The sequence below is a fragment of the Olea europaea genome, chromosome 10 (assembly GCF_002742605.1).
Source record: "Olea europaea var. sylvestris chromosome 10, O_europaea_v1, whole genome shotgun sequence".
In the NCBI taxonomy this organism is placed as follows: Eukaryota; Viridiplantae; Streptophyta; class Magnoliopsida; order Lamiales; family Oleaceae; genus Olea; species Olea europaea.
This window is the reverse complement of record NC_036246.1, coordinates 36,133,916-36,149,796: the sequence shown is the minus strand read 5'-3', so window position 1 is coordinate 36,149,796 and position 15,881 is coordinate 36,133,916. Positions and strand designations below refer to the sequence as shown.

At 33.7% G+C, this 15,881-nt stretch overlaps 1 protein-coding gene across 2 annotated transcripts; it reads right to left on the bottom strand.

Moving 5' to 3' along the window:
* Positions 1–11,932: 11,932 nt before the first annotated feature.
* Positions 11,933–14,240, bottom strand: LOC111402037. 2 transcript variants are annotated; one of them, XM_023030070.1, is made up of 3 exons: positions 14,101–14,240; positions 13,655–13,761; positions 11,933–12,386 (listed from the first exon to the last, which is right to left on the bottom strand). In XM_023030070.1, exons 2-3 carry the CDS (start codon positions 13,702–13,704, stop codon positions 12,164–12,166), a joined length of 273 nt encoding a protein of 90 aa, XP_022885838.1. In that variant the 5' UTR covers positions 13,705–13,761; positions 14,101–14,240; the 3' UTR covers positions 11,933–12,163. The 2 variants fall into 2 exon arrangements, with proteins under 2 accessions (XP_022885838.1, XP_022885839.1); XM_023030071.1 differs by lacking the exon at positions 14,101–14,240 and adding an exon at positions 13,859–13,959.
* Positions 14,241–15,881: the final 1,641 nt, after the last annotated feature.

The following is a 15,881-nucleotide window of genomic DNA, read 5'->3' as shown; positions in this document are numbered from 1 at the left end:
GCAAAAGAATGAAGAATAATATTATGAAAATAATAAGCTTATTATTGTTGTAAAAAATAGAGAATATATAACTGTGAAAAATCGAGGGATAAAGTGAAATCATTTTTCCTTTATTAGGTTAATCAATCTGAGATTATAAATTGTTTTAAATATTTATAAGTTTTACTATCAAAGATGGAGTTTTTTTTTTTTTTTTTAAAAAGAATTAAAGACATTGAATCAATTAATATATGATACTTAACAAAGAAATCAATACTCATTATCTATATATCTATATATTTTATATATTGTCATGTACTTAATAATGAAATATAGAAAAAGAATACACACATATATGATTGCTCAATTAAGTGATTATTAAGTCAATTTACTTGTGAGTATTTTAGCTAATAGGAAAACAATTTAAAAGTGCTGAGTAACGAATAAAAATCGTGGTATCAATATAACCACCTACTAGCAAAATGACTATTTTTACATGTTAAATGTCAAGTTTCCCCCTAACTTGTAAAAACAAATATAGAGCCTGTTTGGGAGTGATTTTGAGAATTGATTTTTTGACCGTTAAAAGAAAAGTGAGGTCCACCTGGGAGGGAAGAAATCAAATATGACAGTTGGAATAGTAAAATAACGGTCAAAAAATTAATTTTTTGGGTGAAAAAATCGGGCCCAAACAGCCCCATATTCTCGAGAACTTATGAGTGTGCTAGACGGTTGACAAGACCATTAATAAATGAATTGTCTTGAAAGACATGATATCATGAAAAAGTTCTTAGAAGATGAATGTTTTCTCTACAGCTTGGAGTGAGCTACACAGTTGTAATTGTCACGAGTAAATGAATTGTCTTGATAGTGACCATTTTTTAAAGGAAATTTATAAAATGCACTCAATATATAGGGTGTAATTACACTTTAAATTAATACCTTATTTTGTAAAAAAATACATTTTACATAATATTTCAAAATATATCTTCTGCAGAAAATTTACAACCATGCTATTATAAATAGGTAAACGGATAATAATATTCTTAATTGAAATAACAAATTAAAGTTTATATATTACATTATATAGAGTTTTGTTTATTACATTTCTAAATATAGATATTTTTTTAAATAAGATGTATAAAATTTATTATCTTCTTTTTCTAAACTCTTACATTGAATCAATAAAAATTAATTTTAATAAGTTAATAAAATTTTAAAAATTTTGGAAACTACTTTATTGGACTCTTGTTAAAACAAATAAAAATTCTTAATTGCTATATTCTAGTTAACAAAATTTATTCAATGAATACAAATTCAAAACAATCCATTAAAAGAATTTTTGATAAATAAAATATTAAAAATTTTAGAAACTAAATTGTAAAAAAAAAGGGGGGGGAAATTCTTAACTGCTATATTCTAGTTAACAAAATTTGTTCAATGAATAAAAATTCAAAACAATCCGTTAAAATAAATTTTGATAAATAAAATATTAAAAATTTTAGAAACTACATTGTTAAAAAGGAAAAAAAAAATCTTAATTGCTATATTCTAGTTCACAAAATTTGTTCAATGAATAAAAAGTCAAAACAATCTGTTAAAATAATTTTTGACATTAGAATTTATTTTGTAGCCACAATGCCATCACCTTCTAATCGAGCCTCAGTGATGAGATTGAAGGTGACAGGTCGAGTGTCAAAGAAACTTCCTTCATTAAGCAAGGACGGTTTAGTATTAGATCTTGTTCGATAATGATTTTGAGAATTGATTTTTTGACTGTTTGAGAGAAAAGAAGTATCCTATTTGTAAGAGAAGAAGTCGAAAATAACGACTTGAATAGAGAAATAATAGTCAAAAAATTAATTTTTTGAAGTTAAAAATCAATACAAAACATGCAATTAGTAAAATAAAACTATCAAATATACGGCCGCGTCCCTCGTTGATGTTTGGAAATCCTGAGTTTTTTTTCCAATTATAACTCGGCCTCTGATTGACCCGAGTTTTCCGCTTTGTGCATTTTGTTTTCTAGACCTCTTCCTCTTGCCCTTCTGCTACATCTTCATATATACACAAAAAATCGTAAATTAAATTCTATAATCATTCTCTTTCTTTCTCTCCCTCTATATAAATTTTGACAGGGGGTTAAAAATTTGAATATGAAGAAGAACAATTTATCAGCTTTCAAACAAAATGATAATTTCAGATGACAAATATTAACTAACGAATAAAAGATCTTTTGAAGAAATTAAGAGAATGTCATTTTTTTTTTTTAAATAAGAATCTTGAATGAACATGGTTAAGAAGAAGTGTCGGTCAATCCGTACCAACCGCTCTCCTTCGTGGAAGACTCGAATGGGGACACACACTAAACAATTAATTAATTTTCGTTATTACATTTTCATTAAATAGTGGCACTTGATATAATATCAGGTGCCTCATGCTTGACAGCATGATTCTTGTTAATTGTTATACTGTCTATTGGATTTTTGATACCCAATAAATCCCGATTTATGATGTTAACGTGGGTTAATATTATTTTATACGCATAGGCCGATGAATGAAATAACTCCAACAACCAAGTCAATGAGTTACACCCGACCCAATTGTATTTTCTTATGGATGGTTTGAATCTTGGCCCGTTTACCCTTTAATGGCCCAACTTAAAGCCTAACCCTAGAATATATATTTGGCTATAATCCTAGCCACCTTCTAAAGATGATTGTGTGATTCTGAGAGAAGAAAAAGTGAATCCTGACTTCCCCTCTTTGTGTGGGAAAAAAGGTGTCCAGAACGCTTGTATAACGTGTGCAAGTGGTGGTTCTTTCATAGTATACCTTTGTGGTGTCTTCTCTTAGCCTTTGTGGCCATAAATTATCATCTTTTCTTGTCCTACGTGGGTAAGATTGAATAGCAACCAAGGTGAATCAATTGGTTGTGGTTTGGAGTCGATTGGATTGATTGTTGGTTGATGAAAGTGCGTTGGACTGAACCCGAAAATCACCGATTTGAAAATCTTTCAAGAGAGTTTTCGCAACAATTGATATCAGAGCTTCAAGGTGAAGGTTTTGGCTCGTGAAATCCACTAGAAATCGTCCAAAAGATCGGCAGAAACGCAGCAGAAATCAGACCGAAAAACTGTCCAAAAAATTGTTAAAAATTAGCCCCTGTTTTGGTTTTTTTGACTAATCCAGAAGGAGTTTCAAGAAACGGAGACCACTGGTATAACGTGCAGGTGGAGGCGGTCACGGCGGTCAGGTGTATGTGGACAACGGCGGCGCGTGAACATCACGCGCAGAGGCTTCGATAGGCTCATGAGGGTGAATGGAGAGTTTTTTGGCGACGGTCTCTTAGGCAGTCTGTTCCTCATATTATTTCTGACATTGTTCATGTTGAAAGTTTTTTGTTTCAGGGTACGCAATAAAATCTGGACAGCGTTGTTTTTCGGGCGTTTGGTACTTAATTGTGATTTTTTTGTTGCTGCAATTTCCAGAGACTTTGGGACGAATATTGGTGGTCCTAAAGTAGTAAATTCGCAACTCTCATAATTTACGGACTCAGATAGGTCTACTATGGTATATTGGCTTAACTCAGTTTAAATTTCAACATTAACAGATCATCATGTGGGGTAATCGTTATGATTGAGGGTTGTCATTGCTTGGCAACCATTACTTGTGCTAGAAAGTTTATGAATTATTTACTCTATTTTGAAGTGTTGAATTTTGATTGCAAGTTAGTAGTTGATTTTGTGCTTATCTGTTATATAGTTACCATGTGAGACTTGTTGCGTGAAAATTTGAATTTTTTTTGTTTATATACCTTCGTGTTTGCATTAATTATCCAATTAGAACACCTGAACTTGACTCGTTCGAACATTCCCTTAATCTAAGATTGTGAATCTTACAAAATCCTGGGAATCTAGAATGATGTATATTGCGACCTTATGATTACTTTGTGTGATCTATTTGTGACTTGGTTGTTTTTTTTTCTCCTTAAAAATTTCTTCACACTTTGAAGTTGGAATTTTTAATGGGAAAGAAAATTTTTCAATTTGGCAACAAAAGATGAAGGGTATTTTAGTTTAACAAAAAGTTTCAAAGGTCATAGATGGCAAATTTCCTGCAAATTTAACAGAAGTACAAAAGAAGAGTATGATGAACTTGCATACACTTAATTATTTTACACCTATCTGATACTGTTTTGAGAAAAGTAGGAAAACTGGATTCTACAGAACAACTTTGGAAAAAGTTGGAGGACTTATATTTGCTTAAGTCAACTCCTAGTAAATTGTACTTGCTTGAACGATTTTTCAACTTTAAAATGGATCCTTCAAAGGATCTTGATGATAATCTGGATGTTTTTAATAAGTTAGTTAAGACATCGTTAATTGTGATGAAGAGGTATCTGAAACGTATAAGGCTATTATCCTGCTTAATTCCATGCCTGATTCATATAGGGAAGTTAAGAACGTAATTAAGTACGGTAGGGACACCTTAACACTCGAGATTGTCATAAACTCACTTAAAAATAAGGAGATGGAGATTAAGGCTGAAAAAGAGGATAAGAGCAGTGGCAAGTTACAGATGATGAGGAGTAGGATGAAGTTTAAGCAGATGAATTTGGGTAGAACTCAAGACGGTAGTGATTCGAGTAGTGAATCGAGTGATGAGGGTAGTAAGAAGAAGGGTAAGGGTCGAGAGAAGTCTAGTGGTAAAAGGTGTTATAGTTGTGGTAAGTCTAGACACTTTATTCGGGACTGTCCCAAGAAGAAAAATAAGTTGAAGGGTAAAATTAGAGGTGAGACAAATTTGGTTGAGGGGTCGAGTTATGACCCCAGTGAGATTTATTAAATGTAAACCTAGTAACTGCATATACATCTGTGTGTGATCCTTTTCTGCATGTGTGTGATTGTCTAAATTTTGTTGCATGATTATCTACTACATTTTAATGTGTTTGATATGTGCATTTGCATGAATTTGAGACATTATGATTACTAGATGTAATTGCTTGCATGCATAGTTGGTTAGGATGCATTAACAGTGTGTTGTGTGTCTTTTCGTAAGGTGGAGTATAGATGCCTAGGAGTACATGGCGGTTTGTACCGGGGATGTGGAGTGTGACATTTGGATCACAAGTGAAGATGTGATCAAATGTCTAAAATCCTTTATCTGGATAGAGACCCTGATCAGGTGGAGTGTGAGAGAGGCACTTCTATCACTTCTATTAGGTGGAGACCCATTATCCACGTAGGTTGTGAGAAGTGATGTGGAGATAGGGGATTATCCCATGGATTTAGGATTTATTGTGACTTGCCAGTTAGACATGAGTTGAGTGATCTGTCTAGTGAGTTTGGTGGGCGATGAGAAGAGATATGTGTTCTCGAGGTATGAGCAACATGGAATGGGATATGATAAGTGTGGTGAGATCTTTTCTTAATGTCATTTATGCATGCGTTGCATATGTGGTTAACCGTGGTTTGATTGACTTGGTGTTAATCTATGGTTCTATCTGAACGTGTTTTTTGAAAAGATTTGTGTGTGTTATCCTATAATATATCGTCATTGCATGTGTATTTGCTCTTGATTATTTACTCTTAAATATTTGCTTCTACTTGGATGTTTTTGACCTTAGCCCCAATGAGTACATGGAGCAAGTATGATATGTGTTTCAAGTTGGAAACACGAGGTAAGGCCTGTGATCAAATTTTATTGGCTACCTTGATTATGCAAGTGTTAACTGTGTGTTTTGATTGCTTGCAGATTTATTGGGCATCAAGGTGGAGATTTATTGGGTTTTTGATACCCAATAAATCTCGGGCTATGATGGTAACGTGGGTTAATATTATTTTATAGGCATAGGCCGATGAATGAAATAACTCCAACAATCAAGTCCATGAGCTACACCCGACCCAATTGTATTTTCTTATGGATGGCTTGAATTTTGGCCCGTTTACCATTTACTGGCCCAACTTAAAGCCTAGCTCTAAAATATATATTTGGCTATAAGCATAGCCACTTTCTAATGATGATTGTGTGATTTTGAGAGAAGAAAAAGTGAATCCCGGCTGCCCCCTTTGCGTGAGAAAAAAAGTGTCCAAAAGTGTCCAGAATGCTTGTATAACGTGTGCAATTGGTAGTTCTTTCTTAGTATACCTTTGTGGTGTCTTCTCTTAGCCTTTGTGGCCATAAATCATTATCGTTTCTTGTCCTACGTGGGTAAGATTGAATAGCAACCAAGGTGAATCAATTGGTTGTGGTTTGGAGCCGATTGGATTAGTTGTTGGTTGAAGAAAGGTACGTTGGACTGAACCCGAAAATCACCGATTTAAAGATTTTTCAAAAGAGCTTCCGCAACACTGTCAATCGCATGCATTTTTCTAACAAATTTGGTATTTCTTGTTTTGTAGGAAATTCCATCCCAATAAATTTAAATAGAGACTGTTACGTCAAATAACAACATGACTTGACCTAAAGAATATCTCACATACTACGTATAAAGCATTCGGGAAATGCTACTGTGGCAGGGGCCTACTTGGCACCCCGGCTTCAAGGGGGCACCAAATAAGCACCCTGTCACAGGGGCTTGTCTGTTTGTTAAGCTTTTTCCAAAACATTCCTCGTAGCTACGAGTGCAGAGGGCTCAACAGGGTTAACTACACGATGTATAGTCAATGACTTTTGGAATGAGTTCCCTTCCAAAGTTGAGCGACTAAATTTGACAACTAAAAATTCACAGACCACTTTTATGAATACTCTGTAAAGTTGTAGTCCAAAAACCAACATATTTTTAACCCAATATTTTTTTACACACACTTGGGTATGTAGCATTAAGGCTTGTTGCGCCAGCCAAAATGGCTAGATGCTTGTAAGGTCAATCTCGTCATGCATATTATGGCAGATCATGTTTTTCCATCACCATTTCTCCAAACAAGATAATTCTCTCTCCCTCCACATAGAGATATACTTTTATATTATTTTGAGACGACTATATGATCCTCGATAAAACTAGGTCGATTTATGTAAAACTCGAGTTGATACTTGTTCATAGTGAGAAAAGTTGAATTTTATATGAATTCTGAGCAGAAAGCTTTGCTACATCATTAAGCCCATGTTTGGCCCCAATTTTCTAAAATTTATTTTCTTTACTCATTTTAAACCACACATTTAATGGGATTCATAATTTTTATAAACTTTTCAATCATATAACTTTTATTAAAATTTACTAAAACTTTGATTTTTAGCTAAACCAAACATGGGCTAAAAATTCAAGCAACCTAATTGATTTTTTCCTATAGAAAAGATCATTGCTTGATTAGCGTAGAGATTTTCTCCCTATAAGGTGGATCAATAAGTTCATGGTTTGAAAATTTTACCATTGCATTCAGTATAATATCCAAGTTTTCTGTAGCTCTCTTTGTCGTCCCATTCGACATCCTAAAGCTTAAAATTCATATATTTACACGTACACAAGAAGTATTTGTCATCCAAATCTACCAATCAAATTGTCCAAGTGCATACGTCTCAGTAAGATGCATCCCTCCCAAAAAATTTTATTAAACAAATTATAAGGGTATATTTTTTTATATGAGGAGAGGACATGGTGTGAACAAGTACAATGGCAAGTACCATAGGTACTTGAATGCATTCAATGCAGGCAAGCTGAGCCAGCTAAGGTTAGACCAATTTTGTTTGTTTGTTTATTCATTTTGGATTAGGTTATGGGAGATATTAAGGATGGGCAAAAGTGCAATGGATTCGAGGGATATGAATCTTGAAATGTGTTGGGTGATGAAGAGGCAAGATCATGTGAACCATACTATCCCAATTCTTTTTCTTTTTCTATTGTGTGTGTGCATACGTATGAATTGACAATATGTCATATATATATATATATATATATATATTCTATGGTAATTGGCTGCATAATGTGCCCTTCCAAAACTATACATTTTTTGGAATAAAGAAACTCTCCTTTGTGAATTATATACCTTTTAAGATTTCAAGATTCTATAAGAGAATTTTACTTTGAAAGATTAAAGTTGAAGCCCGGTATGAAAATTTTCTAGCCTTTTCTAAGAAATTTCAAAATTCTATAAGATAAATTTAGTCAAAAAAAGAATAAAAAAAAAGAAAGGAAAAAAGGAAGAAGCTTAAAGTAGAAACACGTTACGAAATTGTCTCACCTAATATTGATTTTTATAACTTCAAAATTATAAATAAAAGTTTGGTCTTGCGATTTTGAATGTAATGTTTAGCAAAAAACAATTGTGACTCTGTCTCATTCTATATCGTATAAGTGTGGTCAATTTATATGGCATGAGCTCACATGGTATGTAACAAACAATTGTGACTCAGATTACTACTATCTCATATAATTGCAATAATTCATGTGACAATTGCTCATGTAGATGTAAATTATTGCCAATTGTGGCCGTTATGATATTTGATGGGATGTTCACTAAGATGCAATTACATGACTCATGTGAGTCGCATCCCTTCTATATTGCAGAACTGTGATTACAAATTTGCAGCCCTCCAACCGTGTAAATGGAAAGAGAATAATTGTCTTTTTCTTAATACAAATCAAGTGAGCGATTTGCTCTGACTATATCGCAATTTAAAAAATATCATTCAAATTACCATAATTTTGAGAATATTATCATAAATTTATAACAATAAGAAAAAATAAAATTCTAAAATTTTGGATTAATTAAATTCCTAAATGTCTTATTTAACAAAATTTTTAATCACTTATTTATCAAAATTAAAACTTAAATATTCAATAGGTCTAATTTTTTTCTTAATGAAATCTGCTAATTTTTTTCTTAATTTAATCCAATTAATTATGTATTATTAATTGGAATTAAGACCTGAATTTTGAAATAATTTGACAAGTTTGTTAATTTCGAAATGTAATTCTCATATGTAAGAGTTATGTATTTTTCTCTTTCCCTAATGATAGAGTTCAACAATGGAGTTTAGGATTCAATTAAGAAATTAAGATTTTGAAGGGGTTAGAAAAAGACAATATTGTTTCAAATAAAATAAGAAAATCAATAGTTTGGAATGATGTTAAAAACCAATGGTTGGTAAATTAATCATAAAAAAGAGAAAGAACCCATATATTTAATTAATTTAGTATAATTATGGTGTTGGAAGAGAATTTAAACTCTAATATTAATGTCAAAATAAATTAACAGATAGTTGCCAATATTCTTTACTTGAAGTCATTTATAAGTAGTCAATCGTTCAATTAAAAATTGGATTATGGATAATAGTAGATTGGAGTTAATCTGTGTGGTGGTAGTAGCAATGTTTAGGACATTGTGTGGTGGTAATAGTGGCGCGTTGTACGTGATCAAATTTGTGATTAACTTGTTATCTGTAATAAGATTTATTGTTTGTGACCATACTCATGTTATTTGTGACTAACTGTGACCAAATTTATCTTTATGTGAGCGTTGGTGACCAAGTCTATCTAATTTGTGACTGTATGTAATCAAGACACTAGCCTATGTTATTTGTAACTAGCTGTGATCAAGTTCGTTTTCATTGTGACTATTCGTGATTAGATTAATTTTAACTGTGACGATACGTAACCATATCACAACTGGTCACATTTAACATAAAATTGGCCACAACCGATCACATTTAACACAAACTTGGTCATAGAAGGCCACCACAAATAAATTTGCACACACCGCAGACTAATTTCATTACACGTATAGTCACAGATGGCCACAATTAACACAAGCTTGGTCAAACCTAACCACAATTAACATAGACTTAGTTACAGAAGGTCACCACAGAATAAATCGGCACACATCGCAGACCAACACCATAACCCGAAATAGCAAGCCATACCTTGTCCTGCACCACCTCCTCTGCCATTGTTGTATTTCACTATTTCTTCTTCGTCTCTTGGATCCAAATTTAGTGAGAATCTCAAAGGAAAAAATTCACAAACCAGGTTTTAACCATGCACAAGTAAAAACTTAGGTGTTAAGTTTAATTAATGCAAATATCAGTTTTTTATTTAATTAATTAAAAATGTTTATTAAATAAATATAATAAAGTCACAGTTATAAAATTAATTGTCACAAATTCATAATTATGGGTCACCAATTTATTTACTGGTCATATATCATAAAATTAATTGATCACTGATTATTTCGTGGTCACAAATTAAAAATTTTGGAGGTTGCAAATAAAAAATTTATAGGTCGCAAATCATTCAAATTACTGGTCACGATTTATCCATGAGTCACATATTTTCAAATTTATTAGTAACATATTATCGAATTTTAAGGTCACAGATTAATATTTAGTCCAAATAATTGGTCATATGTACCAAACACTCCATCACCGGTCCCGATCCAGCACCAATCTTGGTCACAAATCACCACCACACAATCGTTGCTTGCACCGCACCACCACAACAAACACACCATCGCGTGCATATCGCACCACCACCATCAACAAAATGAACACCGCCTTCGCTACCTACAATACAACAAAAACCACCACCACCATCGTCGCCTGCACCATACTAACAAACATTGCCATCATCCTGCACGACACCACCACGACTACAAACAAGCACCGGCCAAAAAAAAAAAGCTGACCACCACACTATTGCTTGCACAGTAGCACAACCACCAACCACCACAGCCAGAAACCATCACGATTGCCACCACCAAACACACCAACAATGCCCAACTCACAACCTCACCACCATTTCCACTGCCAACACGACTAACCTCTTCTTGTGACGACAACCACCAGTTCAATCAACCATCATGCCACCTACATCTCCAATCAACCTAGTTCTACCAAATAATCCCCATATCGTCGCCATCGCCAACACACCATTGTACGATACTACTGCCCATATTTACGATTCACCGCAACCTCCTCAAATCGAAAAGAGAAAGAAAAAACCCCAACCCACCTCCAACGTCGGCATCAGTCGGGGCCAAGGACTACAACATCACGAACACGAGGAGATCGAAGAACGATTGGAGCCACCAAGTGAGATTTGCTTCAGAGAAGAAAAGAGAACAAATAGGATAGCTATCGATGAGGTTGCTTCATAGCATCACGTGTTACGAATCGCCGCCATTGTGAATCGCCACTGACAATGCGACAGTGGTGTTTTTTGATAGACAGAAGGGAGAGTATAGAAAGATAAGAAAGATGGTTGAGAGAGAAAAGGTAAAATTAGGGTTTGGAAATTGAATTGGATGAAATATTTAATATTTAAATTATTAAATCAATACCTAATTTTTGCATAATGAAACTTTAGCCCTGATTTTTGAATTGTGATGTTTAAATTCCTAGTTTTGTGTAATTTTCACTTTTAACAATGAGGACTATTGCAACCCACGAACCACACAGAAGAATTACTCATTTGAAAGCAAAATTTCTAGTGTCCCTTTTTTCTCATCGCTACATGTACACTCTAATTTACACCCTGATTAATAGAATTTACACTTTACACGATCTCACATCATTTTCCACATCTAACAAAGTTGATCTAGCCATTAGAAAATTGTCACATAAACAATCTATCAAGAGAGGCGTAAGGTAGAATGTACAAATAGCTTAATCCTTGTAAATTATGGTTCAGTTCAATTCCACAATTACATTTTTCCATTTGGGACAAGTAGTTCCGTTTATCAGAATTCCATTGGTTCTCAAAAACTTAGTCGAATTGTTTCTATCCTAGTCCAATAAGTTCTGCCTACCGAGAGATAATTTTTGAACTCCATTAACTAGCCCAATTTGAAGTTGAATCGCACGCAAGCACTCACTCGCCCCATTATTTTTGTCTCTAGAGGTATCCACGAAGTTGAATCAACCATAATCGCACAAATATCACAATGACTTGCACAATGATTTTAGCCTCTACTAAGGTTTCAACTTCCATGGCCACCTAGCCTGTGCACGTATGTGGATGTAGCAGAAAACGACAATTACATAACACAACAGAAATATAAGACATACCAGAGAGAAATGTGAAGACAATTAACACAAATAACAAACCACATTATTGAACTTTTAAATGGAAACCTACAGCACAAATCAAACGGTAAGATTTTTCAAAAAGCCTAGTCACCAGCTTTTTATTCTTGGATGGCAACACTAGTCGAGACAGATTAAGAGAGTGCAAAATAACTGCACATGTTTTAAGATTCTGATTCAGTATCAGCTGCTGCCGCATTTTGAGCTTCCAAGAGCTTCATTTGACGTTCTGCATGTTCTCTTTCACAGGCACTGATTCCCATGATTATATCAAGCATTGTACCAGTTGTGCCGAAGAATACAAGGGGTGCCAAAGATTTTCGCTTTATTCCCACCGGGATTGCAAGCAAAGCTCCAGCTACCGAAAAGACCCATGTGCCTAGTGCACTGAAGAAATTTACAAATATTAAGTTCAGAACAACAGTAAACATAAGAGACTTCAACATTACGAGGAAGCATTCAATATTGGGGATAAACATTAATGAGAACTTCACCCACTAAACTAATGTAGCAGTACACAGCCAATCTTCTTACTTAGTGTACATGCTCATCAGCGTGGATTGTGATTTTTAATACATTATTTTCAAGTTAAAGTAAGATAAGAACAAGCTGGTTGTGGCCAATATAGCTGGACTGCATTAAACAAATAACAAATCAAGCTAGGTCCACAAACATTGACAACTTTGTTTCTTTTTCACCACTTCTCAAGTTGGCAAACATTTTAAGAAAATATGGAATATGATTTTAACTATTTAAGTGAAGCATATAATATCAAAATATTCACCAAAGTTTCTCTCTCCCTAATGCCTGAGACTTTGATTACTTACAAAGAACCGTAAGTCCTGCTCTCTGTTTTCTTTTGACAAGTTATATATTGTACTCTACAAAATGGGTTCATAGAAAGATACAAATAAATTAAATAAACTTCAAAAAAAGGGTCATTTCTTCTTTTATTTTATTTATTTATTAAAAGAATCAATAGAAAAGAAGCTTTAAATATGGGATGTGCAGGAATTTACCCTTTTCCTACGAAAATGCATCATATCCTGCACATTCTCATATGAAATGCGATGTACTTTTAGAGGCATAGAAAATTAGCAAGAACTCGGGCAACAAGTCTTTTTTTGGTATATTATTACATGATGTACGGATTGGTCTAGGAAGCTTTGGATGCACAAGATTAAGTCATAGCAGCCACAAAGAAAGGTATAATATGAACAGAAGAAAACTAAGATCGCATACTTACCTTTATAACCAAGATTTTTGGGTATCTTCAAAAGATATGAGCTAAAATGACTTGTGAAAAACTACCTATCAACTTACCATGTTTATCTCAAAAGTCTTTTAAATAGAAATACTTCCTATTGGGTTTTTACTTTTGTACAAGTCCTCAATTGTGTTTGTAATCTGGTTTATTTTAGTGGATTGTTCAATAGATAGGCATGACCCGTGTATATAGGCAGTTGCCAAATGCTTTCTTGAACAATAAATTACTTGAACTTAATTTGATAAGGCATAAACTTAAGTGGGAAGTTAGAACAAACCTACTAAAATCGTTTATTTTTTATTTAGATACAATTGGTTTCTCAAAAGTAAAAATACATGTATGATGCAGAATAATGCTAGGAAAAAAGGGATTACAAATGAAAACTTACTTTGAAACAGAGCATTCCTCAAGTTGTTTCACCTCCGCTTTTCCAGACATTTTCTGTTTCTTATCGCTATTCGCCTTTTCACTTTATACCGAACCAAATACTTAATCCTGTACAACGTTTTTAACACAATTAAGATATATAATCGATTATGTAAAATAGTACATGAGATAAAAGCACCATGTACATTTAACAGGGATATTTCACCTATTATACTTCGACAGGCGGCCAGTTTTTAAGGAGGGAAGAAAACCATAAACAACCGCATCAAAAATTCAAGAGAAATGTTGTCGAGAAAATCGCTGTTGCTAGAGAGGAAGATTACCAACAACAATTTTGGAAAAATAAATGAATTATAAGGAGTTGAAATTATAACATTAACAACAATCAGGTTGGGTGTAATTTCAACATATAAAGCCCGTTTGCACACTAATAAAACCCGATACTACCTTCCAATTTTGGAGATGCAGAAGTTGAGTAGAAATCACTGCATTTTGCCTCCTTCACAGTGAAATGTTCCCAATTTTTAGTGTGATACAGAAGGAGAAAACCCTTGCCGCTTGTCCCCTGCTGCTCAGTGATTAAGACTTAAACGGGCCGGGTTATCGTTGGATGTACATGGCTTTAATTGGGCTTTACAAGATTTTTCCCCCTCTTCATTTCCAAAATACAAGTGTTAATTATTATTTTTGTTATAAAAGTAAAGAAAAGAGAAGATAGTAGAGAGAAGTCAATAGATTTGTGTGTATTTTATTAAAGGCCAAACCCTTATATTTATAGGATAAAATCAAAAATAAAACAGTAATTATTTCTAGGGCTGCAGGAGTATAATTGTCATTCACTCTAAATCCTAATAAACTTTCATTTTACAACACTCCCCCTTGAATGACACATTACAAAATATTTGCATCGTTAAAACCTTGTTTGATGAAATTTCAATGGGAAAAAATCAAACGAAAGAAAAAGAGTACAGTTATTTTGGAGTACTAAAAATAAATGATGTCTCATTAAAACCTTACTAGGAAAATCCAGTGAGACAAAACCTAAACTAAGGAAAAAGTGTACAACTACCCACCTGATGTTGATCACTGAAATCTTTGAGTCAACGCATTCCAATCTCATGAACTAATTTCTTGAATGTAGATGTTGGCAGTGCTTTTATGAATAAATTGGTCACATTGTCACTTGAGCGAACTTGCTAGATATCGATGTAGCCATTCTTTTTAAGCTCGTGTGTATGTAAGAATTTTGGAGGAATATGCTTCGTCCTGACACTTTTGATATAGCATCCTCTGAGTTGTGCAATACAAGTTGCATTATCTTCATAGAAAATTGTTGGACTATCCTTTGTTGAAATTAATCCGCTTAATGCTTGGATATGATGGGTTATGTTTCTCAACCATACACATCTCGGCCTGTTTCATGGATTGCAATAATTTCAAAATGATTTGAAGATGTAACTGTCAAGGATTGCTTCACAAATTTCCATGATAGAGCTGTTCCTCCACGTGTAAACACATAACCTATTTGTAATTTAGCTTTATGTGGGTCAGATAGATAACTTTCATCTACATATTCCACTAAAGAAGATCCTGACTTTTGAGAATAAAATAATCCCAAATCATTTCACATCTAAAACAATGTTCTTTCATTCCACATCTAAAACAACTTTCTTCATTTACTTTTTTAGATGTACTACTTTCATTTACTTTTTGCCTTTTGAAATTGTTACCTTGTTGTTGATTATTTCGTCTATGGTTTACTCAGTGTGCATGTCCGCGTCCACGTCCAAATCCATGTCCACGTTCACGTCCACGTCCATGTCATTGTCTTGATATTGCATTTGTTCAGGCAATGCAGTACCATTTGCTTCAGGTAAGGTACAGCATTAGTTGGACGTAACTCATGATTTTTCATCAACGGTTCATTATTCTGTTTAGCAACAAGTAGGCAAGATATGAGTTCTGAGTACTTTTTGAAACTACGCTCGCGATATTGCCACTGCAGGAGCACTTTCGAGGCATGAAAAGTGGAAAAAGTTTTCTCCAACATATCTTCATCAATGATTTTTTTCTCCACACAATGTTAATTTTGAACATATTACTCACTAACAGTTTTGAAATCATGCAAATGAAGGTGCATGCACTCATAACGGGTTTTGGGAAGAACTATAGTCCTTTGATGATCAAATCTTTCAGTTAATTTTTTTAAAGAACCTGTGGATCTTTCT